The sequence below is a fragment of the Antedon bifida genome, chromosome 7 (assembly GCF_963402885.1).
Source record: "Antedon bifida chromosome 7, ecAntBifi1.1, whole genome shotgun sequence".
Lineage (NCBI taxonomy): Eukaryota > Metazoa > Echinodermata > Crinoidea > Comatulida > Antedonidae > Antedon > Antedon bifida.
The window spans coordinates 7734929-7759917 of record NC_136232.1 but is presented as its reverse complement, the minus strand read 5'-3'; the positions used below and the strand labels follow the sequence as shown (position 1 = coordinate 7759917).

Genomic DNA, 24989 nt, shown 5'->3' with positions numbered 1-24989 from the left:
GGGAGTATTGTGTCAGAGGTAGTTGTCCGCAGGGTAATTACCCGGGGTGGGGGGGGGGGTAATTGTTCCTAGGGGGTAATTGTCCGGGGGTAGTTGTCCTAAGGGGGTATTTGTCCAGGGGGTAGTTGTCCTAAAGGGGTAGTTGTCCTAAGGGGGTAGTTGTCCAAGTGGTGGTTGTCCGGGGGGTGGTTTTCCGGGGGGTGGTTTTCCGGGGGGTGGTTTTCCGGGGGGTAAATGTCCAGGTGGTGAATATCCGAATACGTTATTATGCTATAGTAACCATTTATGTCAAAAAATAAAAGGGTCGAAATTCGGCCATTTTCGAAAATTTCCCTGTACTATAATAGTACAGGGATTTTTTCAAAAAATGGCCAATTTTCGACCTTTTTATTTTTCGATAAAACTGGTTACTATAGCACAATTGACATGCGCATAACGCATTATTCGACTCTGCGCATGTTTATTATTACAGAGATTTTTTTCAAAAATGTCCAAAATACGTACTTTGTAAAATACTGTTATTATGCAATAATATTGCTATATATGGGCATATATTGCGTTATAAGCATCTTATAGACGTTTAGTAACCATTTATGTCAAAAAATAAAAAGGCTGAAATATGGCAATTTTTGGAAAATAAATAAAAAGGTTCTATAATGATCTTATAACCATTATTATTGACAGTATTTATTGTTATCTGTTGAAATGTTGTTTTGAAAACATTGGCTCCTGAATAAAGCCTGGTTCCTACTTGGACACAATGCAACGATGTACGTGCAATTCAAGTGATCTAATCGCACTGGCATACCATATTTGGGTAATATCGCTACCATATTTGGGCACACCACACTTTTTTTTGTCAAACTAGTTTATGGAGACCAAGCTTTTAATCGTAAAATGAAAAAATTATATAGATATGAAGCACATAAATTTTTGGTCTCTCTCAAAAGGTAATGCATGTGCCAACTGAAACCAGTCCATGATGGCCTGATGTCCTCAATAGGGACACGACGGTTAGGGGAGGACAACGAATATCCTGTGTTCACTAAAGCGTAAAATCATATACAGTCAACATAGCCAGTATATCAGTTAAATTCAAGGTTCAAATATTATTTAGAGTTTTGAAAATTCCATGTCTGAGTGTAATTTGAACTGTATAATTAAGGTTATATGTACATTATTTTTAGTCGGGAAACTGGCAACTTTATCATTCCCAAAAAGTTAAGACGACATAATTTCCCTCTAAGGGCCACTCACTTTGTTAAAGCTCATACATAAATTATTCATGAACACCGTCCTGTGGCTTCCCGTCATGTTTTGTAAAGTCCCTAATAATGTGGATAGTAAACAAAAAAGTCCACAACAAAACGCTGCTTTTGAATCTAGTAGATAATCATTTGATGTGGACTTGTCAAATGATCTGTTGTGTATTCTACTCCTCTTGTATCTTCAACTGATTCAAAGTCAGTCTTAGAAATCTTTTCATATCCTTCAAAAGACAACCTAAATAATGTAAAAAGAATAAAAGAATGTAAATTAGATTACAGTCTTAAAGAACATAATGCATTTATTAAAGCCATAGTTCCCACACGTTATAATTTACTAAAGCTCTGTTTACACTATCAAACTAGTTCTGACTAGTGTGATGTGCCTAAATATGGTAGTGATATGTCCAAACATGGTAGTGATGTGACATCATCATGTCCATATATGGGCACATCACATAAAGTTTGATAGTGTAGACAGAGCTTTATGAACCAATAGATACCTGTTATTATTATTATTACTCTCTTCTTCACATTTTTCTTTACACTTTGTTGATCTCAAAATTAAATATTCTGGATCTGACTGTTGCCCTGGTAACCATCCTAATGGGTACTTACTCCAATCAATATTAGCTGTATGTAAATAATAAAAAAGAAAAACAAATACCATCTTATATTGTTTGAAGATTTGCATGGCGAAATTCTCACTCTTGAGGACGATCAAAGTGTATTGATAGAAACGTAGAGAAACTCAACAGTTTTTTTCAGAACTAATATATGTGGTGTACCGCAAACTTTATATCAACAAATACCATCTTTATTATCACTGTATACAGTAGTTTTCGCACAATATGGGATAATAATAAATTTGGTTGGGTAGCTACTAATCATAACTTGTTCATTCTTTGAGGCATCTGTGGTGGCTGCACGTCATTATTACCCACGATGCATTTCATATCGATAAAAAATAACCGATTAAACAATAAACCCATATTACTAATCGTTTATACACTACAGCAGCCAGAAAGGCCCTAGGAACTATGCATGCCTTTAGTGTATCTATATCTTACCTTGACTTCTCTGCCAGGCCTTACATTTTCTATCCCCATTTCTCAACTTTTCCGCGTCAGTCAACTGTGACCGATTGCACACGGACGTAACAGGCTTTAAAGACTGCGATTTTAGTTTATCTATAGAATATGGTTGCCAGACCACCTCTTTATTTACATCTTTTTCAATCGCCTCAAATACTTGTTCTTTATACTGGTTGAGGTAGATCTCTGTAAGCTCAACCACTTTTGTTTTCACTTCAGTAGTCAGAGGTGGTTTCAAATAATCAATAATTCTGAAAATCATTTTATGACAATATGAAAAATATAAGTATATAAGAATTTAGGGGACGATATTTTGTGTCCCGAGGTTGTACTGTTATACAAAATTATTTCCAAATTTATTTATTTATTTTATTTATTTATTCAATTTTCTGCCATATACAATACAAAAAAGACAAAACAATTATAAAAGGGGGCAAGGAAAGACCAAACAGGTGCTAAACACCTATGCTAGTTGGTCAACCCAGAACAGAGCACAGAAAGAAAGAGATAAATAAATAATTACGTTCTACAATTAAAGCATCTACAAGAAAGCGACCAACTACACACATTTTCAATATCAAAATTATTTAAAAAATAAATATTGAGATAATTTAAAAATTAGAAATATCTAAGTTGCGAATTTCACCGGGTAAGTTATTCCAAATTCTGGTAACACGTGGGATATATGATTGAAAAGAAGATTCAGTTCTTCAGCGACGAATATCAAAAAGAGCACCAACAGAAGAAGAGCTACAAGTAACACGGTTCATATGCAAAATGGGTTGCTGATTGAGATACTACTTTTCACTTGAACGTCAATATGCAAAATAATAAATATAAGAATCGTAGCGGACAAATGATTTAGAAGAATAAAATGTTATTTTTAGACAGTTTAAAACTTTAAAATCAACCAAATTTGCCTGTATGCCTAAAGAAGCAGAAAAAAGGACAATAAACGATTTCTTTAAAATAATAAAATTATCTAAGTTTATGCTTATTTAACAAACAAATAATACTACAATTTACACATAGAAAAGAGCTTCTACAGTTTATAACCTTTGACCTAAATTGATTCAGGATGCATTATTTAACCATGGTTTAATAAGTGATTTTATCTGATACAGAAACCACTCATCAAGTACACAAATTAGATTGACACGGATTTGGTGACTTTTAATTGCTACGGATTCGTTTTAATCTTGAGTTATATGGCCAAAAATAATAAGACGTTGTCTTGAAAAGAGTGTGGTATATTAACATTGACCATGCCTAATAAAAATTTGTAATTGTACAGAAAGAGTATGGTAATGTTATTTGTGACCATTTTGAACGAAATGGTTGATCATTTTTAAATATTATTACCTTTATAAACAATAAAAATATTATGTTAGTTTTAATTTCAACAAGTGTGTGTTTGTCAAAGACTATTAATAAAAATGTAGTATACTAACTAAAGTTGTAATGTTTGAATTTATTGGAGTGTGGATAATTTTTAGAGTTAGGATGATCACAATTAATATTATTTTATATATATAATTTTATGAATATATTACCTACAAATATTATTTTACATTTGATGGTCTTTTCAAGCTAAATTCATAACCAACGAACAAGCTTATAAACTGTGTGTAAAATAAAATAAACACCTTGTTTTTAGACAAGTATCTGCTAAACTATAATTATTATTTGTCTGCTAAACGAAATGGCTGCAATTATTATTTGTCGCAAGTTATATTGCTATCCGATAATTGCTGATATATAATATACATTCCAGGATCTACCACCATTAATAACTTTGCCCTACAATACGAGGAGGTAATATAAATTGTCAAAGCCTGTTAATTACATCCTGTTTAAATAGGTCAATGACATTAGGAACATAACAGTCATGTACTAAGTCTGTTGTATAGAAATACACATACATTTTCATGTTTGGATGATGAACAAAAAAGTCTGGGGGAAATTTTTAAAAAAGATTTGGTTTTTAATGGTCTATGTAGATACAGTATTTAACATTTAAAAAATTTTTTTTTATTTCATTTCTATGGCGATTTTAACAGTGCCTCATTATTAAAGATGTATTGTTCCCAAAAAACATGAAAAATGAATGCAGTTGCAGTTTTAATAAAGTTATTCACTTCTGTAAAAAAAAACTCAAAAAAATAATTATTTCACTTAAAATAAAGACAAAAGAGATGGTTAATTTTAACCAAAAACCATTGTCTGACAGAAAATTTTAAGTATTTTTTGCTTTGAATTACATTTTTTTCAGTTAAATAATTTTTTTAAATCCAGTTTTTGGTAAAAAAAAATGCGAAAAAAAATTACGGGGACAATATATCTTTAGACACCTCAATAATACTTTATTTCATTATCAAAAGTTTTTACAAAGTACCCTAAATGACCACAATTTTTGTAAAGTAAATGATTTCTGTTCTTCATAAGATTGAAATAACTTCAGATAAGGAGAAGAAATAATTGAGTTGCCTTCAAGAACATTCTGACGAAACATGTGATGAGACATGATACAATAATAATGAGATATTAATTCTAAAGATATGTACATTCATAATCATAAGCACATGATTTATAAATTAATTATTGCTAATTATTAACAAATGTGTTATTGAAAGCTAAACTATTTCAATGCAATCAATTGTGTGGTCAAAAAAGACAACCACAAAATAAAGTATTCTGCGAGACCAGGATGTATGTATGAAAACACTGATAAAATAAGTGTTATGATGCTTCAAGATAGATTAAGTGGCCAATGGTAATTATTTAACTAATTTATTCACTATAGTAAAACAGAACTATGCAGGAATTATGAGTCAATAGTAACAAAAGTGTAGCAATTTCTATTACCTTGTTGGAATGAGATAGAGAGTAAAATGATAAATATTATTATTACTTATTATTGCGTAACACAAGTTGAAAATGACAATTGGCCATCAAAATAGAATTAGGATGTTTGTTAGTTGTACATGAAATGCAAAATCTATACATTATCACAATCAATTCAGCCTAATATTTGTTTAAAAAAAGACATTTTGGCTCAAATAGCATGTCATAACTACTGTATATAGAAAAAAAACACCCCAAAACAAAGACAATTCCTGCTGGTAGTGCTACATAAGGAAACAATAACCAAAGAAAACTGTAAAGCTCTGTCTACACTATCAAACTAGTTTGACAAACAAAGTGTGATGTGCCCAAATATGGTAGTAATATGCCCTAATACGGTAGTGATATGACATCATCTTGCCCATATATGGGCACGTCACATAAAGTTTGATAATGTAGACAGAGCATAGTCTATAACTAAATAATTCTATGAAAATTAGGTTTTTATGCCATCAAATTTAGTAATGGTAGTGGGGTTCAAATCTTAATCTTACATTACATATCTTGGAGTTGTGGAGAAATAAAGTTCTGTCTACACTATCAAACTTTATTTGATGTGCCTACATATGGACATGATGATGTATATACCATATTTAAGCATATCACTACCATATTTGGGCACATCACACTTTGTTTGTCAAACTAGTGTAGAGCTTTAGACATAGAACAAAACAAACTGGAAAATATATTATATAAACGATGAACACATTTCTATAAATATAGGCCGCAGACTACTAGACCAAATATTATTATATAAACGGCGTAATTTCACTTTCAGTCAAATAAGGAAACAACTGATTCATACAAATGATATCAACTAGGTAAATAATCTTTAAATCACTTTCTGTAAACTTTTATCTTAGAAGAGACCGCTAAACTTTTTTTTACTGTTTTAATTAGTTTTGATTTATCTAAGCAGTACAGATAATTTTTGTTGTATCAGTACAATTTATAAGAGTTTCCACTGGGGCAAAGTTTGTTATAGAGGGGACTCTCTAGAAGGTAGAAGGCTGGACTTTGGTTTTTGGGTTAGGTCCGGAAATCAAATGGTACGGAGGTTAGTTATTAGTGTTCTTGTAAATTATGAAAGTCACCTTGACCTTTCAAGGTCAAAATAAAGCAATCGTAACATTGGATTACCTTTCAATTTCAGCTGTACAATGCATATTTCACATATGACTGGCTTTAGTTACAGTATCATAACAAAAATGGTTAAACTAATAACAACCCTGAAAGGAAAGGGACCTCCCGGGTAGGCAAACAATTAAGAATATGATCTGCATAATCAACCATAAACAGATGTCTACCTCGCAGACTAGTTGAATACACCTGTCTATGTACCAAAGCTTTTGTTTGTCAAACTTCCCAGGGCGAGACTTCTTTTGGGAAATTCCCAAGTTTAGGTATCTCTTTTGTTTAAACTTAGTACCCTTTAAATTCAAAACCTGCTTTTTGATTTGAACTTTTGTGTTCAGCAATACCCTTTATTTTCTGTTTGATATATTATTAATTCTATTCAATATTTATTTACTTCCTTCCGAAATAAATAAAACAGGAAATATTAAAGATACAAAAATGTATATTATACTGAATATAATAAATGGGGAATAACCTGCGACTTGCAGCCTATTAGCCTGAATTATGCACATTATGAACAACACATACCACAATTTTCAACTCCCCTAAGGGTGCTTTCGCTTCGAGTGCTGCCACCAAACGGCACCGTTCTCCCGCCTAGTTCTGTTGCATTGCATAGTGTACACACTGTCAAGACAGATTTATCACATAGGTATAGTGCTGTTAGGTATGTTGATGTTGATCGAGTCGAGTGGCCGAGCGGTTAAGTCAGGGGTGCCGCAAACCATAGCTAAACAAGACACTCCTTGACCATTGTTCTGGTGGTAGAACAAGTCTTCTCGGATAAGGACTTAAAACTGGAGCTCCAGTGTACACATCTGGCTTGTGTGCACTCTAAAAAACCTAGTACATCTTTCAGAAGAGTAGGGATTACCCTGATGTACTGGTTCATTCAGCCCCTGTCATTGTGGGGAGACAAATGGGCGCCATTTGGTAGCAGCACTCGACACGAAGGGAGCCTTAGGGGAGTAGAAAGTTGTGGTATATGTCGTCCACACCTGTGCGGAATTCAGCCCAGTAGGCTGCAAGTGGCAGGTGATTCCCCCATTTACTGTACGTACAGTGTAGATGCAGTTTCCAATCAAGACTTTTTTAAGTTTGTAAAAAAAAAAACAGATTTTACATATTTATAATAAATTTTAGCAGTAAAGATTCTCTCTTATAATAATAATAACAATACAGATTTCTAGAGCGCACTACACCACCAAAGGTGCTCAAGGCGCTTATGCTCTACTACCTGTAGGGCTACCATGGCACTTTGTTCCGGCTCTATGCATGCTTTGTACATTACATTATCATTTCTTATTGTTTAATTTCCGGAAAGGACATATTAATGTGAAGAACAATACACTTGCACATACAGACGTAATCTATATGTGGACATTTTCTCTCTATTATCATGGAGATATTATATCATAGTTCATTATAATATCTCTATGCTATTAATTAATAAACTAAACCAATTTTCAGAAAAACTATTGTGATTGCAGTTTCAATTAGAGACAATGCTGTATGCACAGAAATATTTAGATCTTCATTAAAGTGGTTGCAACTATCTACTAATAAACTAAAATCCTGGTCCTTAATTAGAGGGACATTTAAATGTCCTTAGCTTATAAAGACAACTGTAACAGGACCATAGTCTATCGTTTGTAGTCGTGCATTAAATTTGATTAAAATCTAATGAACCAAATCCTGGTCCTTAATTAGAGGGACATTTGAATGCCCTTAGCTTATAAAGACAACTGTAACAGGACCATACTCTATCGTGTGTAGTCGTGAACAATTTGATTAAAATCTAATGAACCAAAATCCTGGTCCTTAATTAGAGGGACATTTAAATATCCTTGGCTTATAAAGACAACTGTAACAGGACCATAGTCTATCGTGTCTAGTCGTGCATAATTTGATTAAAATCTAATGAACCAAAATCCTGGTCCTTAATTAGAGGGACATTTGAATATCCTTAGCTTATAAAGACAACTGTAACAGGACCATACTCTATCGTGTGTAGTCGTGCATAATTTGATTAAAATCTAATGAACCAAAAAAAATGTTTTTTAGATGTTTATTTGGCATAAAAATTTAAAGCAACATGTGTGTGATTGTATACATCAATATTCTTGTCATTCTTGTCATGTCTCGATTTCTTCAAGGTGAAAATCGGATAGAAAGGCTATTAATATTTGACAAAAGACTTGAAAAATTTAAATAACAATGACAAATATTGATGTTGATTATAATACAGTTGGTGCATGATAATTTGTATTCATATAATAAAGAATAAATCAAACGACTGAAATATTGACTATTCCATTCCAACTTGCGAGCTGATCTTTCAACCATTAAAACATATTTTATCCATCCGTATATAATCATGGCATCTAGGACATTTAAACTGATCTACTATACTACGTGTTGCACTTTAAAGAAAATGAGCAAAAGTTATGACAAAATGGTACCAAAAGTTCTGCGAGTGTATTCAACTAAAAAACATCACACACAGACTATCAAATATTTATCTGATCAATTGCTGACTCATGAGGAAAAAGAAGTTTTGGAATATGCTGTTGAAAATAGATTAGCTACAAAACCCAAAGAGGATGACATGCTTATTCAGGCTGAATTCATTTGGGATCAACTTAATTCTTCTGGACTTCTACCGGACTCATTACTTAAAAGAAAGAGAATCAAGAATGCAATATCTGTAATGGTTTGCAACTTCCTTAATTTTGGTAGCAAGCAGTTATCTGATGATGCAAAACGACTTAAAATATTGAAGGACCTTCAAGAAAGATATGCTATACTTGAATCAGAAGTACCAGATGAAGAAGTAAATCCAGATGAAGAAGTTAAATCAGATGAAATTAATCCAGATGAAGAAGTAAAGCCACATGAAAAATTAAAACCAGATAAAGCTAATCCAGATGAAGTAAAACAACATGAAAAAGTAAAACCAGATGAAGCTTATCCAGATGAAGAAGTTAATCCAAATGAAGAAGTTAATCCTGATGAAGAAGTTAATCCTGATGAAGAAGTTAAAACACAAAAGGAAAGCAATAAAAGAACCTGTGTAGTTTTGTTAAGCAAATCTGATTACCTAAAACCACTTGTTAATGTATTTTCTGATGACAAAAAGTTTAAGCAATACAGCCAATCGTTGTTGACCCAGTTAAACACACTTAAGACTTACTTGCGAACCATTCATTCTCGACATGAAATTAGTGATATAGAATACGAGAGAATGCGCCCCACATCGACAAAACCTGCACAAGTCTACGGTTTGCCCATTTTTCATAAGGATTCTAAATCTATTCCGCTAATTCGACCAGTAATCGACACCACAGGCACAGCATATTATCCTGTTTCACAATTTCTCGCTGAACTTTTGTTTCCGTTGACTCAAAATAAATTTGTTCTGAAAGACGGTTACGATAGTTGTAACCGTATCAAGAACATTCCACGTTCTGAAGGATATCAGTGTGTTTTAATTAATCTTCAATTGTTATTGACTAATTTTCCTTTAAATGATTTAATTGATATAATACTAGACAGGGTTTATAACAACAAAAAACTAGTAGTAACCAATCTAAAACGAAGCACTTTGTGTAAGCTCATTAAAGACGCATGTACTAAAACAGTATTTTCTTGTAACGGTCAGCTATATCAGCAAACTGATGGCATCTTAATGGGTTTCCCGTTGGGACAAGTGCTAAATAACATTCTTATAACAGAACTGGAGAAATCAACAGTGCCTGATCTACTGAATAAAGGTGTTATTCGATCTTATACACGTTTTGCAGATAACGCACTGGTGGTAGTCAGGCCTGAAGATATAGATGACATATTAAGATCATTTAATCCTGTTCTTTGTGATATAGAGATGAATAAAAATATTTACACTCAGCAGGATGTTCAATATGAGAGAGGTGTACCAAGTGAAAATAAAGTGTTTTGGATGCATAGCTCTGGATTTAGTGAAGTATTAGAAGGTAAGCAAAAAAAGGCAAAACAGTTAATGGAATGGAATCGTTTCCCAACCAGTGCGTCGTCTACTAATACATATGACAAACCAACGGTTCGGATGCGGCTACCATTTATAGGTAACCATGGTGACATAATTGTTGATAAGTTAAGGAAAGCAATAAATAAACAATTACTTGTTGATGTAACATTTAAAACAAAATGGCAATCAAACGATGTCTTTATTTTACATAAGGATCCAACACCCAAAGTGTACTGTAGTTCTGTGGTGTATCAATTTACATGCCCCGGATGTCTTGCTAGTTATATAGGTAAAACTGATAGATGTTTACAAGTAAGAGTTGGCGAGCATTCACGCACAATAAACAGTATGGTTTATAAACACATCAACAGTTGTAATGATTTTGAAAATATAATTGATAAGCATTCTATGGCTCTTGGTGCAACTAACACCTCTTTATCTAAGCTTTGTCTTACAGAGTTATTAATTATCGATAACACGCATATTATTCATAAGTGTACGGATTCGTCTGAACTTTTAATAGCAGAGGCCATAGCTATTAGACGATATAAGCCTAGTTTGTGTATTGGTTTAAAGGATATTAAAGAACTAGAAATATTTAGTACAAGTAAGTAACTTGATTTGTATAAAAGAGTCTTATTGTAGTTCATTTTTAGTTTATTGAGATGTTTAAAGGATATTAAAGAACTTGAATTATTTAGTACAAGTAAATAACTTGATTTGTATAAAAGAGTCTTATCGCAGTTCATTTTAGTAGTTCAGTTTATTGAGATGTTTAAAGGATATTAAAGAACTAGAAATATTTAGTACAAGTAAGTAACTTGATTTGTATAAAAGAGTCTTATCGCAGTTCAGTTTATTGAGATGTTTAAAGGATATTAAAGAACTAGAAATATTTAGTACAAGTAAGTAACTTGATTTGTATAAAAGAGTCTTATCGCAGTTCATTTTTAGTAGTTCAGTTTAGTAAGATGTTTAAAGGATATTAAAGAACTAGAAGTATTTAGTACAAGTAAGTAACTTGATTTGTATAAAAGAGTCTTATCGCAGTTCTGTTTTAGTAGTTCAGTTTATTGAGATGTTTAAAGTATATTAAAGAACTTGAATTATTTAGTACAAGTAAATAACTTGATTTGTATAAAAGAGTCTTATCGCAGTTCATTTTTAGTAGTTCAGTTTATTAAGATGTTTAAAGGATATTAAAGAACTAGAAGTATTTAGTACAAGTAAGTAACTTGATTTGTATAAAAGAGTCTTATCGCAGTTCATTTTTAGTAGTTCAGTTTATTGAGATGTTTAAAGGATATTAAAGAACTAGAAGTATTTAGTACAAGTAAGTAACTTGATTTGTATAAAAGAGTCTTATCGCAGTTCATTTTTAGTAGTTCAGTTTATTGAGATGTTTAAAGGATATTAAAGAACTAGAAATATTTAGTACAAGTAAGTAACTTGATTTGTATAAAAGAGTCTTATCGCAGTTCATTTTTAGTAGTTAAGCTTTGATTAGTTTCTTTTAACTAAATCTTATCACCGTTTGTCAATGATGATTGTTTATGTTGTTTTTGTTGGCAATAAAGTAAAGTAAAGTTTAGTTTGGTTTTGATTGGTCAACTTCTAGTATTTTAAAACTACACACATTGAAAAATGACATTATAACATGCAGTATAAACACAGTCTTACCTTTGAACAATGTGACATGTATATGGGTTAGGACTCTCAACACACAAGTTAAAGATATGGTGCCAATCAACCTCTGATGATACAACTACGAAACCATGGCGACTGCTTCCAACATTCTTTTTTGGCACTATAGTTAATAACAAATTAAATACATTTATTGGATTAAGTCATGTAATATTGTACAAATAGATTCAGAAGACAAATAAAATATCTTATAGGAAAACACTTTAATTTAAAGATATATTGTTTTTGTAGAATATGCCATTTTAATGTCACATAATAGTTATCCACTTTGACAAAAAATTATATTTATTTACCACAAAAAATGCAATTTAATGCAAAAAATAGTCAAATTGACTGCCAGTCAATGGGTTTTTGGTTGAATTTAACTGTTTATTTTGTCATTTTATAAGTGAAAACATAATTTTTTTCAGTTTTTTCCTATGGAAGTTATTAACTTTGCTAAAACTACATAATGGCCTACTCAAAGTCTGATTTTATTAATCTTTATTTTTCATGTTTTTGGGGGACAATACATCTTTTATATATATATTATTATTTATATAAATCCAAAGGCAAATAACTGAAAAAATGACAATGCTGTGGGTATCAGTGGCTGGATCTCATAAAAAAAAAAAGCGAAAAGCTAAATCAAAACGATAAAGTAAAACAGCCAGAAAAGTTAGCAGAGCTTTCGGGCAACACTAGCCCTTCATCAGTGCAAGTGATTATTATTATTTATATATATATTATATATAATATTTCCTATATTGTTATACAATAAAATAAAAACACAGTTTACGGTTTGTATTGGTGGCTTCTAAAAATAACTGCATCCAACCAGTAAGATATAGGGCAGATTGCATCATGGGACTTTTAAATTTGCATATTTCCTGACAAAGTGGTTCCAATATGTTGTGGAGAATTTTCAACTTGCTCAGTTTTTTCAGTAACGGTTTCCAGAGATTTAGAAAGTTTTCTGGAATTTCTGTAATGTTATTAGTATTTGTTTCATCATCTAAACAATGAGAAACATAATGGTTAATATCTAATTTAAGAATTAAACAAGGGGGAATTGATATTTAATAAATGAGCCAGGGTACAAAATGTATGTATATTTGGTTATTTTTGTTTGATGTAACTTTGGTCAACAAAACATGGTTCTATGGCAAGGACAAGATTTGAATCAAGCTCCAGATACTTCTAAGGTAGTACCAGAAACATACAAATTGGTTTTCTTACTAGTGTCAATGACTAATGACTGTGTTTGTTGGTTAAAGTGTGTCAGGACAGGATTTGAACCCAGTATCTAGGATTACTAAGGTAGTGCCCTAGCAACATACAAATTGGTTTTCTTACTAGTGTCAATGGCTAACGACTGTATTTGTTGATCTGTTGGTACAAGGAAGCCATCTTGAAGTAATGTGGTAAACAAGTGTTGTCTGTAAAAAACAAAACATATCATTACTTTATAAATTTGTATCAATTTTCTGCTCTTGTAAAATATATACATACACAAAAAAGGCGTTTCAAACTTTGCTACATTTAAATATGTTAAATGTATATAATAGTCACTTATAGTCATAATAGTTATTTATTTATATGTATATTTGGCATTTTTTCTGTTATAATAATAATTACATAAATTCTATTAATAGACTATTTCAAACATTAAATACTGTGTATATACTAACGTAACCCTCAACCTCAACAATGCAAATAGAAAAAGTACCCCATCGCGAATATGCTAAATATTATCATTAAAACAACTCACATTACAATGTCATTCTCAAGCAAATCTGAAATATCAGATAGAATCTCTACAATTGCTTCATTTGTTGGGGACCATCCCATTTGTAAAATCTACAAAGTATAAGTATAATTTTATAATTTAATAATAAGTATTATATTTTATATAGCCATTTTAGATATACCGATGTATATACTACACTGTATTGTAAACATGATTATATGCATTGTTACTTTTTATTTACTATAACTTTGAGTATCCTAAATTCAAGAAAATAATGCAAAAAAAGAGAGTAATATGTTAATATGTATTTGTAATAATTATGATGAACCAATAAATGTGGTAGATTACACCACAAAAGAGAAAAAAAAAGTATAAGTATAATGATGATTAATATTGATTATTATCAGTCAGCACGTGAATATCATTCATATTGCGTGATTACGCAAGAATGTTTCTTAATTACAAATTGTGCAGCTTAAGGCCAACTCAGACAGCATCGTATGACAAACATCTTGACTCATCAGAGCTGTCCGAGTTGAATCCCGACGAGGCGTCTTGAGATAGCATCAGGCATAATTTATTATTTTTTTTTTTTTTTGTCTTGTGTGGGTTCGTCCCACTTTTATTATAGTTCTCTGACAGTTATAAATATAATATTATATATATATGCACATTTATATATTTCTCTTATTTATAAGGTATATTGCTAAAAAAAAATACATCTCTTTTAAACAGTATATACATAGGCTAAGATTATTTTGATGTTAAAAAGAAACCACATTTACATTCATATACATTTTTAAAAATACAATTAGTTAAAATATGTCGATGGCAATAAAATGACGATAAAAATTGATTTTAAAAAAACGTACTTATGAAAAAGTGATTATTATTGTTTTATTCTGTTCGTGTCCGTGTCTGGGTAGAGAGGCTAATAATTTATTATTTTAATGTGCTAAATGCCCAACAGAGGGGGCAATTTTTTATATTTTAACATAAAAAGAGCAAAATACTGCCTGTTTGTATTTTCAAACAATAGAGGGTGATATTCAATTTTAACAATATTTATCTCCAAGTAGATATTTACTACTATATATTTAAAATTGTGATCTTTTAAATAAATGTATATATCTTAAGTTGAGATGTTTTAAGTATATCTAAAAATCTTACTGCAAATACTTTGTTAATACCATTAATTAGTAGCATTTGTAATATTTGAAATCAATTTATTTGTTATGAAAAGGTGAAAAAGTAAACTGACCATATACTGTTCTTGTTGATATCTTATGAGGAGTTGCCAAAGTTGTACTGGAAAATGAAGAAAAATGTAAGAAATACAAACACTATGTATACAGTGCAGAATTATTAAAAAACGCATACTCAATTCTAGAGAACATAAATTGAATTGAAAATTGGAAAAAAAAAAAAAAAACAAATTCAAACATTCATAAAATATGGTAGTGTACCTTTAACATCTGTTTCTGATCCACTTGAATCGATGTCTTCGTTCTTCTCCCAGTAATCAGTTTGCAGCCATGACAATGCAAATGCTACACCTGATTTGAGCATGCTCAAAGAAGGTAGCTCACCATGTGTTGCAGAGTGACGCAGGTTTACAATCCAAACTGGGATGCCAATCTAATAAATGTTGAAGAACAATCATCAATGATGATGTGTTGTACATACCTGTTCTGAGGTGACAAGAAGAATGCTGACTGTGTAAAAATAAATGATCTTTACCTGCTAACTCTCACACACGAGGGCTGATTTTTTATGCCTCACATGCACGTGGCTATTTCTCACACATCCATAAAAATTGGAAGGAAGGAAAATAGCCTAGAACTGCACATTATTTGATTAATTTGAGCATAATTAGCCTAGGCCCATGTTCATTTGTATTTTATGGTTGGTGTATTACAGAAAAGCCAACTTAATTCGTCGAAAAATAACACAGAGGGCGTATTTAACAATTATTTTGAGTTAAAATAACATAGAGGGCGCAATATAAAATTTTAATTTAATTTCTCATGCATTGGCCACTAAAAAAGGTATGAAAATGATTGTCATATAATTGTATATATAATATATTATATAGCTGTATTGCAAACAAATGGTAGAGAATGATTGTTTTTTTTTATTACTATATATGTAATCTTTAATGGTTCTCACTTCTTGTGCAATCACATGGATAGGCTGAGCAAAGAACTTGTTTTGGTAACGATCTGTCATCATGTTTACAAATCTACAGAAGGAAATAGATAAATAATTAACAACATTTTGCAATGCTTTGGTTGAAAATTATTCATCAAGGGTTCCAATATTCTTCCAGTATGAGTGGTCAAGATGTTAACAGAGTTCTTTCACTTTTACGCACTTGTCAATTGTATGACCTACTATATGACCACCAGGAGAGGTGAATCATTGGTGCATCATTTACATATAATTATTTGGGTGCGTCAAAAAACCAAGATGGTACGTCACATCAATGAACAATGATATGTGTCACTTTACCACCCACCATACCATGAACAACATGGTCACAGTGCGTCAAAATGGGTCACCTAAAGGTAAGTTATATTTTTGACGCAACGCACAGGTGCGTCATGGTATTCATAAATGATGCACATCGGACAAATAACGCATATCTCCCGAGGGTCGAATAGTGGTCATACAATTGCATTATTGCAGACTGCAGAAAAACCTTGACAAACCTTATCAAAGACATTGCATAAGCAAGTCGAATGCTTTCTATGCTCCCACCTTCCTTCTCAAACACACAAGCCTCCACCAACTTTGCAGTACATGCTATTGATAATGGCATTTTAGTGGTGACTCTGTAGTAAAAAAATTGTGATATTTAATTGTACGTTTTATGCATTTTTAATGTAAAAAACTGTCAAAATACTGACAAAACTGAAGAACGCCGTCTGTGATAAGTGGTGTTTTGTTGTTAATATTTTTAACTTGTTTCTGGAAAGAAAAATATATATAAAAGTTAAATTTACCACTAGGCCTAGAGTATGTTAATAATAACATGTACTTGATATTATTTTATATCATGAAACCCTACCAGACGATACCGGGCACTACCGGGCGTGTATTACCACCGTGCAGTAGCTAGCTGGAACGGATCCCCCTGGAACTACTGTCAGTAGAGCGGTAGTGTAACGGGTAACGGGACGATTCGGCCCTGAGACGATTCGGCCTGGGACGATTCGGCCCTGGGACGATTCGGCCCGGGACTATTCGGCCCGGGACGATTCGGCCCTGAGACGATTCGGCACACTTACATTTATCGGCTTTGATATGCATTTTATAAGCATAAAATAAGCTTTTTCCCCAAACTTTATTTTCAGAGAGACTATGGGGTAATACTACTAGGGATAAAGATGCAATAAAGCAAACATTTTGAAAACATTGTCGAAAATGATCAATTTTTAGTCACGCTAACGATGTAAACAAGTTACGCCCTCTGTTGGCCGCTTGGCGAATGCACGAAATAATCAAGGTTTTCGAAGTAATAAATTGAATATAAAATTAAGTTTTTTTAGTAATTTATTATATATATTATATCAACATTGTCAATATCAATAAAATGCGGATTGTTAAACACCTTTAAAAACTTGATAAATACCCAAAACAATGAATATGAATTTGGTCTAAAGTGAGACGTTTCGGCCCACAAAGTGGGATGTTTCGGCCCAAAAGTGGGCCGAATCGTCCCACCAAAAGCGGGCCGAATAGTCCCGGGCCGAATCGTCTCAGGGCCGAATCGTCCCTGAACCGTGTAACGCGTAGTCGCCTCTCTAGGCTAGGCTAGGTAGACCTAGCTAGTAGAATGTAAAGTTACTATACCTACCGACTTTTCCAAACAGAAAATCGATCTAACGCCTTTTTCTGTAATGCACAATCTTCACTATAAAAATTATCATAGACAAACTGCCATTCTTCTTGATTTAACCAGGCAACAACTCGAGTTCTTTTTCCAGCATTTTTACTCATGTAGGCTGCCATGTTTTTTATGCAAATTAGATTAATACAATTTATATAAAAAGCTGCAAATTATATTCTCTATGAAATTTTTATAACCATTTTTAAGTTTAAAAAAATAAATAACAAGATTTTTAATTTATATTTGTTTGTTTTTTTAAAGTAAACTTTAAAAAAAACGTAAGGTATTTATAATCAAAAATCAAATTTATGTATGGAATACGCGCCAGACTACTTTTTGTTGTTAAATTGGATCCACATGTCAAATTGTTCAACAAGCAAGATTTATGCAGAATTACTGCCGAGGGCTTATTCCATTTATCCGATCAAACTTTCTGTTAATTAAAGCAGGTGATAATGTAATATAATGACTCAAAATTAATAATAAAACATTGTTTGTTTTGCTAGACTAGACTAGCCTTTTCTAATTGTAGCTGGGCTAGCTAGGCCTAGGCTAGGCCTAGGCCTAATTAGTACCAGGAATCAGATGAGTACTAAGAGTAGACCAGTGATAGAGAGGCCCTCTATATCTAGCCTAAAATAAGAAGTTGGCCTGATGGTAAGGACTAGGCTACTTAGTACTGGACTAGGAATAGTAGAGTAGTAGTAAGGGGAGTTTTAAACCTAAACTTGTGATGGTCACACTAATCATATCATAAGCATGAATATTATATTTGATTTTATGTAATCACCTTTTACTGTTTTTCTTTATTTATATTATTTTTTCAGATACGCTTACCAAGACTGCTCAGAGCTGCAGATACTTAGCCATGGATAATCCTGCCAAAAAAATATGCCAACCAAAGAAAATTGGTACCCATAATGGAACGTTCCACTGCGACGAAGTATTGGCTTGTTTCATGTTGAAACAGCTGCCGCAGTATAAAGATGCTGGTAATATTTCAATACTGTGGAACTGTAGATGGAGGTTATGCTTGGTTGTAGGGTTGTCAATTTTTTACGGAGAACTTACCCACGAATGGCTCATAATTACACCATTCCAGCATGGAGGTATAAAAATAGAATACCTCCATGATTCCAGTACTAAGCTGCAGGCGCTTTTTCAAGCTTATTTTTTCTGAAAATAAAATATTGTTTATAGTTTTGTTTTCCTTTTCAGAAATTGTCAGAACTCGAGATAAAGTTATTTTGGATGAATGCGATATAGTTGTTGATGTTGGAGGTGTGTATGACCCATCAAAGCACAGATACGACCATCACCAGAGGTACTGTAAACACATTGCATGAAGTCACCAAATACAATGATGAAAAGAGCTTGTCAACAGTGGCATAACGGCTATGAGCGCTCACTAAACCCCCTGAGCAGTGCCCAGAGGAAAAACAGGCGTTAAAATGTGTTGAAAAAGGCTAAAAAAGCCCCAGGCCTCCAGCATTGGAGGGTCACGTGGGCTCGTAAACCAGTGGCCTCAGATTGGTATTATATGATTTAAATAAATTAATTAATCCTTTTCTAAAACAATATTAAAATATACTTCTAGAAATGGATTACTTATTAAGCTTGGATTAGACTTGGATAAATTTACAATCAGATTACTGTATTTTGTTTGTGCCAAGATGATATTAGTGTTTTGCATTTTACCTGATAAATGAATTGTAATGTTTTTAATGATTTGTGAAGTTTAATATTCAAGAAAGTTGAAAGGTTTGACAATATAAATTGTTTGTAATAGGACGTTCACCTCCTCTATGAACACTGTCCGACCAAAGAAACCATGGGCGACAAAACTGAGCAGTGCTGGCCTTGTGTACTGTCACTTTGGGGAAGATGTCATCGCAGAGATACTTGGCATCAGTAAAGACGATGATAAAGTTAGTGCCTTATTTGATAAAGTTTATGAAAACTTTATGGAAGAGATTGATGCTATTGATAATGGTATATCAGCCTGCCAAGACCCCAAGTAAGTTTGGAACTTAAATATTTAATAATACAAATAATGATGAATGTTCAGGAGTTAAATGGATACAAAGCAGAAAATTGAATTGATGGAAATTGATAAACATAAATTTTTTAATTATTAACAAAAACTGGTTTTCTTTTAATGAATATTTATTAGATATATAATTTCGACTGGTTTGAGTTCAAGGGTCAAGCATCTAAATCCAAGTTGGAACAGCAAAGACCAAGATACTGAAGTTAGTTGAACGTTTAAAATTTAAGATTTCAAACAAAACTTACTGCAATTTCATTTAGCTACGTTTCATTTACTCCTTTTTGTTTTTTTTATCAATTAGCCTAGATTTCAAAGTGCTATGGAAGTGACCGGGTCAGAGTTCATTGATCGTATCAAGTACTACAACGATTGCTGGTGGCCTGCAAGAGAAATTGTTGAAGAAGCTTTGAAAAATAGATTTAATGTAAGGAAATAGCAACTTGGCCATTTGCACTGAAAGATTACTTTTGTGTAGTGTCATTTCAAAGCCTCTGGTAATTTACAAATTATATTTTTAATTCTCAGGTTGACCCCAGCGGTGAGGTCATAGAGTTCACACAAGGTGGGTGTCCTTGGAAAGAACATCTGTATGCATTGGAAGAGACGATGAAAATAGAAACACCCATTAAGTACGCCCTCTATACTGACCAGAACGGCAAATATCGTGTACAGTGTGTTTCTGTATCTAGTTCATCTTTCGACAATAGGTAAGCATGGCTAAAAAAAAAAAAATTCCAAATTCAGAGAATTTTTGTTTTTGAACTATCTTCCACCAAAAAAAGAAAAGATTGACTGTATTAACGGTGTTGCTCCTTCTATTAGGCTTTCGTTACCTGAAAAGTGGAGAGGAGTTCGAGATGAGGAGCTATCCAAGTTATCTGGTATCCCAGGCTGTATATTTGTCCATGCGTCTGGGTTTATTGGTGGGAACGAAACAAGGGATGGTGCACTTACGATGGCAAGAAAATCCTTAGAATTAGCTACAAAATAATTTCCTAACGAGGTGTTAAATTATGGACTTGATCTTGTATTACTCACTGAAAGAAAGTGGAAATATGTAGGTGTTTTTTTAGGTGCTTTATCGTGGAAAATACTAATATAAAAAAAGTGCTTGTAATAAATGTTATGTGCCATGATTTAATCTAAATGTAGATTTACTATAGCTTTCAGTGTCATGCTGAACGTCAGTAAATACAATTACAATACAGAGTAATTAATTTTCTATTTATTTGTATCTTATTAATAACAGTATAAATAATTAGGTCATACATTACTAATAAAATAAACTAGCATACAAAAAAAAAGATATTTATACAACTAAGTCCATTTTAAAATATCTTTGATATTTATAATGTAAATTACAAAAATACACATTACTAAATACTAAACTATCTTCTGTTTAGTGATTGGTAAAATCAAATATAGAATAAGGTGAATATTAATGAGCCAATATGACACTTGTTCAATGCGAATGATTATATTATGTGTTATTTTTTGTTATCGTTAAACTATTTTATTATTATTACTATTATTTTTGGAATTGCTACTCCTAAATATTTCAGTTTGCTTAATTAATAAAGCAAGTGGACAATAAAAATCTCGCATTTATATGAGATATTATGTGTCTAAATTCTAAACCTGTTTATATACATATAAAACTAAAACACAATTACATAGTTATTGTATAGAGTGCAAAAATTGCAACTGTGCCCGGTCAAACACGATATAAATATTTTAGTGACGTGTTCAACGCAGCAAACGTATCTAGATGGCAAATATCATTTGGCCCTACTATTGCTTTAATCTAACCCGGCACGCTACATACGCGTTCTTGTGACGTCAGGTGCGTAATCATACGAACCACTTTTTTGCAGAAATAAGGTAGACATCTGAGAAAACGGTAAAGCAAAGCCGTCCTAACGCAATCGGTCTATGAAAATACACATTTAGGTGAACAGATATATAATAAATACTTTTTAATATATTTTAAATGAGATGTTATACGCGATCAGTTTATACAGTTGAATTAATTACAAAGCTCTCGTTCAGCTAATATTTTTAAAAATCGGAATTCTGAATATTCTGGAATTCCGCTACATCGTATCGGAATCATTTTAAAACATACAAAAAAACACCAACATACAGAAAAATGTTGGGATTGTTAGTTTTGGTTCATTATACCTACGAGCAGAATTCAGATTTGGTTTGTACTTTTCTAAGTACAATCAGGCCAACAAAACTTTAAACATCAGCTGAATATAATAATCATAATATAATATAATACACATTTACATAATGATATTTAGTTTAACAATAGACCAAAAATTTTATTAGTTCCCACGATGGGATTGTGTTTTTACTATACATTATAATATGCTTTCCTTTTTGTTGGAATGATTCCTTGTTAACTTTCTATACACCTCTTCTTCCAAATTAAGAATCTTGGAACTTCCACAAGTCTTGTTTTTTCAAAGATTGCATTAATAAAACGTATGTTTTTCCTTTCAAACAAACTCTTTTGATGAATCCATTTGTTTCAACGGAGCACTTTGTCCAGTCGTGCTACTTGTTGACCTGCTTCCTTTCTTCATCTGAAAAAAAAAAAGAAACACATTTTACTTTTCATTTTACTTCTCCTGAAGTTGACAAATGTTGTACCGTAGTAGGCCTACAACGAAAAAAAAAACTACCGTAACAATGTTTTTCCAATATGTAGGCCTATCATGTTTAGTACTTTAAAATGCGTATTAAAAACGTTGCGCTTAGTTGAATTATGTTACCCATGACGGAAAGTCTAACTACTATGTTTGAATTTATCTTACTTTGTTGAATGTTTGCATTAAAGTCATTTAACAATTCAGACAAATAATAATATTTAAATGCTTTCTTTACCAACATTCAATTTCTCATACAGTCTATATCTTCAACAACAAGCATGAGACATGCAATAACAAATGAGTAATGTAGGAGGATTTGATGCAATTCACACGATACTCTAGCTGGTAATGAACATAATGGTAGGATGTCTTACAGCTACACTATGCGGAAAAGTAGAATGAAAAATGAGTCGTAGTCGCCAACGTTTGATATATTCCTGTACAATAATACTAACCAGACATGATACCAGAAGAAGCTATATAGAAGAAAAGATTGTCAACAGTTGACACTTCTCTCCACAATCAATAACACTAACCAGACATGATACCAGAAGAAGCTATATAGAAGAAAAGATTGTCAACAGTTGACACTTCTCTCTACAATCAATAACACTAACCAGACATGGTACCAGAAGAAGTTATATAGAAGAAAAGATTGTCAACAGTTGACACTTCTCTCTACAATCAATAACACTAATGAGACATGATACCAGAAGAAGCTATATAGAAGAAAAGATTGTCAACAGTTGACACTTCTCTCTACAATCAATAACACTAACCAGACATGGTACCAGAAGAAGTTATATAGAAGAAAAGATTGTCAACAGTTGACACTTCTCTCTACAATCAATAACACTAACCAGACATGGTACCAGAAGAAGCTATATAGAAGAAAAGATTGTCAACAGTTGACACTTCTCTCTACAATCAATAACACTAACCAGACATGGTACCAGAAGAAGTTATATAGAAGAAAAGATTGTCAACAGTTGACACTTCTCTCTACAATCAATAACACTAACCAGGCATGGTACCAGAAGAAGTTATATAGAAGAAAAGATTGTCAACAGTTGACACTTCTCTCCACAATCAATAACACTAACCAGGCATGGTACCAGAAGAAGTTATATAGAAGAAAATATTGTCAACAGTTGACACTTCTTTCAACAATCAATAACACTAACCAGACATGGTACCAGAAGAAGTTATATAGAAGAAAAGATTGTCAACAGTTGACACTTCTCTCCACAATCAATAACACTAACCAGACATGGTGCCAGAAGAGGTTATATAGAAGAAAAGATTGTCAACAGTTGATACTTCTCTCAACAATCAATAACACTAACCAGACATGGTACCAGAAGAGGTTATATAGAAGAAAAGATTGTCACAGTTGACACTTCTCTCCACAATCAATAACACTCGGCTCACCAACAACAATTTCATTCAAACTGCATATAACAGAGAACTCTGAAGAACAATGGTCATCAACATCTGCCACCAGACATGATACCAGAAGGAGGAGAAGGATGCGTTGCCACCGATTGATATCATACTCGGGACATGAGACACAGGTTAGATATTGATGGAAATTACTTTGTTTTAAAGCTACAGCTATAGTATCTGGTAGTTTCCAAGCACTGTCCCCACTAAGATCAACTTCCATCATCTTTCGTACGTGCCAATCTAAGTTGCTGGCCGTCTTTAACTAATAATGTCAACTAAACATGCTCGATGCAACAATTTAGTCTTTGCACGAGTAGGCTACCAATCTGTATAACCACGTCCTACCAGATGCATCACCGTGGACAAGTCGTACCACCGTGGACAAAACGTACCATGCTTCGTGCCAGGCCATATGCAACCGACACTGACCTTTGAGTAATGTACAATTAACATTCTTCGTTGAGATACTCTTAGTATTACCTCTTTAGACAAACTTGTCATCAGACTCGTTCGTTTCTTTCGGTCCCTCTGACGCTTCCATGCATTCTGCACCTATTTGGCAAAAGAGAATTAAGATGGTAACGATTGTGAGACACAGTGGCAGGAGAAACACATCACAATAGTAGTAGTATAGGACTATTAACAATTGTGTATACAAGTAGGCCTAAGACCGATATAAGAAAAACGAAAAAAAAAAGTAGAAATTTATTTTATTCTCATGTATTAAAAGATGAAGAAGACAAGAGAGAAAAAAGAAACAAGAATTAGAATAACTGTTCAAAACCATTAATATCATATAAATTCCCGATAAATTAGGTCCAAAATTCCACTCCTCGAGTAATATGCGCTTTTCATGTATGAAGGATTTTAGCAAAGATTTATATTAATAATTATATGTTATTACCTCTGTGTTTAGAACGCAGTAGACAAGGAAAATGGACAGGCCTTGTAGCGAATTGAAGATGACAAATAAATATTGGAATAGCATAGTAGTTTTACTATCCACTGATAGTATACCAAACAGCCACGTTAAACCCAGAATTGGTAACAAAATAAACGCTCCTTTCACTGCTGTTCTGTAAAAATACAAGAAAGTAAACATTAA

General features: G+C 32.5%; 3 protein-coding genes across 9 annotated transcripts in view; 1 reads left to right on the top strand and 2 right to left on the bottom strand.

Annotated features, from left to right (window-relative positions):
• Nucleotides 1–654: 654 nt before the first annotated feature.
• LOC144847906 (ribosomal biogenesis protein LAS1L-like) lies at nt 655–17843 on the bottom strand. Of its 2 annotated transcripts, none has more exons than XM_078704483.1 (12): nt 17699–17843; nt 16551–16673; nt 16009–16081; nt 15306–15477; nt 15101–15147; nt 13861–13949; nt 13446–13528; nt 12889–13104; nt 12087–12213; nt 2336–2610; nt 1769–1898; nt 655–1503 (listed from the first exon to the last, which is right to left on the bottom strand). In XM_078704483.1, exons 1-12 carry the CDS (start codon nt 17839–17841, stop codon nt 1383–1385), a joined length of 1599 nt encoding a protein of 532 aa, XP_078560609.1. In that variant the 5' UTR covers nt 17842–17843; the 3' UTR covers nt 655–1382. The 2 variants fall into 2 exon arrangements, with proteins under 2 accessions (XP_078560609.1, XP_078560610.1); XM_078704484.1 differs by having other exon boundaries at nt 17703–17788.
• A 216-nt stretch (nt 17844–18059) lies between these two features.
• Nucleotides 18060–21389, top strand: LOC144847660 (MYG1 exonuclease-like). Of its 2 annotated transcripts, none has more exons than XM_078704147.1 (8): nt 18060–18180; nt 18559–18723; nt 18950–19055; nt 19521–19748; nt 19905–19983; nt 20083–20205; nt 20307–20488; nt 20604–21389. In XM_078704147.1, exons 1-8 carry the CDS (start codon nt 18117–18119, stop codon nt 20770–20772), a joined length of 1116 nt encoding a protein of 371 aa, XP_078560273.1. In that variant the 5' UTR covers nt 18060–18116; the 3' UTR covers nt 20773–21389. The 2 variants fall into 2 exon arrangements, with proteins under 2 accessions (XP_078560273.1, XP_078560274.1); XM_078704148.1 differs by having other exon boundaries at nt 18072–18188.
• Nucleotides 21390–21470: 81 nt separating this feature from the next.
• The window catches only part of LOC144847634 (adhesion G protein-coupled receptor L3-like), a 40622-nt gene continuing 37103 nt past the window's right edge, over nt 21471–24989 (bottom strand). For 4 of the 5 annotated variants that reach the window (XM_078704100.1, XM_078704103.1, XM_078704102.1 and 1 more), the window contains 3 exons: nt 24789–24960; nt 24314–24436; nt 21471–22372 (listed from right to left, as the gene is read on the bottom strand). In XM_078704100.1, the coding sequence (XP_078560226.1) occupies nt 22286–22372; nt 24314–24436; nt 24789–24960 (382 nt within the window). In that variant the 3' untranslated portion in view covers nt 21471–22285. The remainder of the gene's footprint in view (nt 22373–24313; nt 24437–24788; nt 24961–24989) is intronic. The other variant, XM_078704104.1, reaches the window with a different exon arrangement.

Bases quoted from the DNA above. Each gene is read 5' to 3' on its own strand.
- LOC144847906 (XM_078704483.1), bottom strand. From the start codon at position 17,841: ATGAGTAAAAATGCTGGAAAAAGAACTCGAGTTGTTGCCTGGTTAAAT. The intron at 15,148-15,305 runs GTACACTACCAT...TTCATTTTCCAG, and splicing joins ATCAGAAACAGATGTTAAAG to TACAACTTTGGCAACTCCTC. The intron at 2,611-12,086 runs GTAAGACTGTGT...AATGATTTTCAG, and splicing joins ACATGTCACATTGTTCAAAG to AATTATTGATTATTTGAAAC.
- LOC144847660 (XM_078704147.1), top strand. From the start codon at position 18,117: ATGCAGAATTACTGCCGAGGGCTTATTCCATTTATCCGATCAAACTTT. The intron at 18,724-18,949 runs GTAATATTTCAA...TTTCCTTTTCAG, and splicing joins GCCGCAGTATAAAGATGCTG to AAATTGTCAGAACTCGAGAT. The intron at 20,206-20,306 runs GTAAGGAAATAG...TTTAATTCTCAG, and splicing joins CTTTGAAAAATAGATTTAAT to GTTGACCCCAGCGGTGAGGT.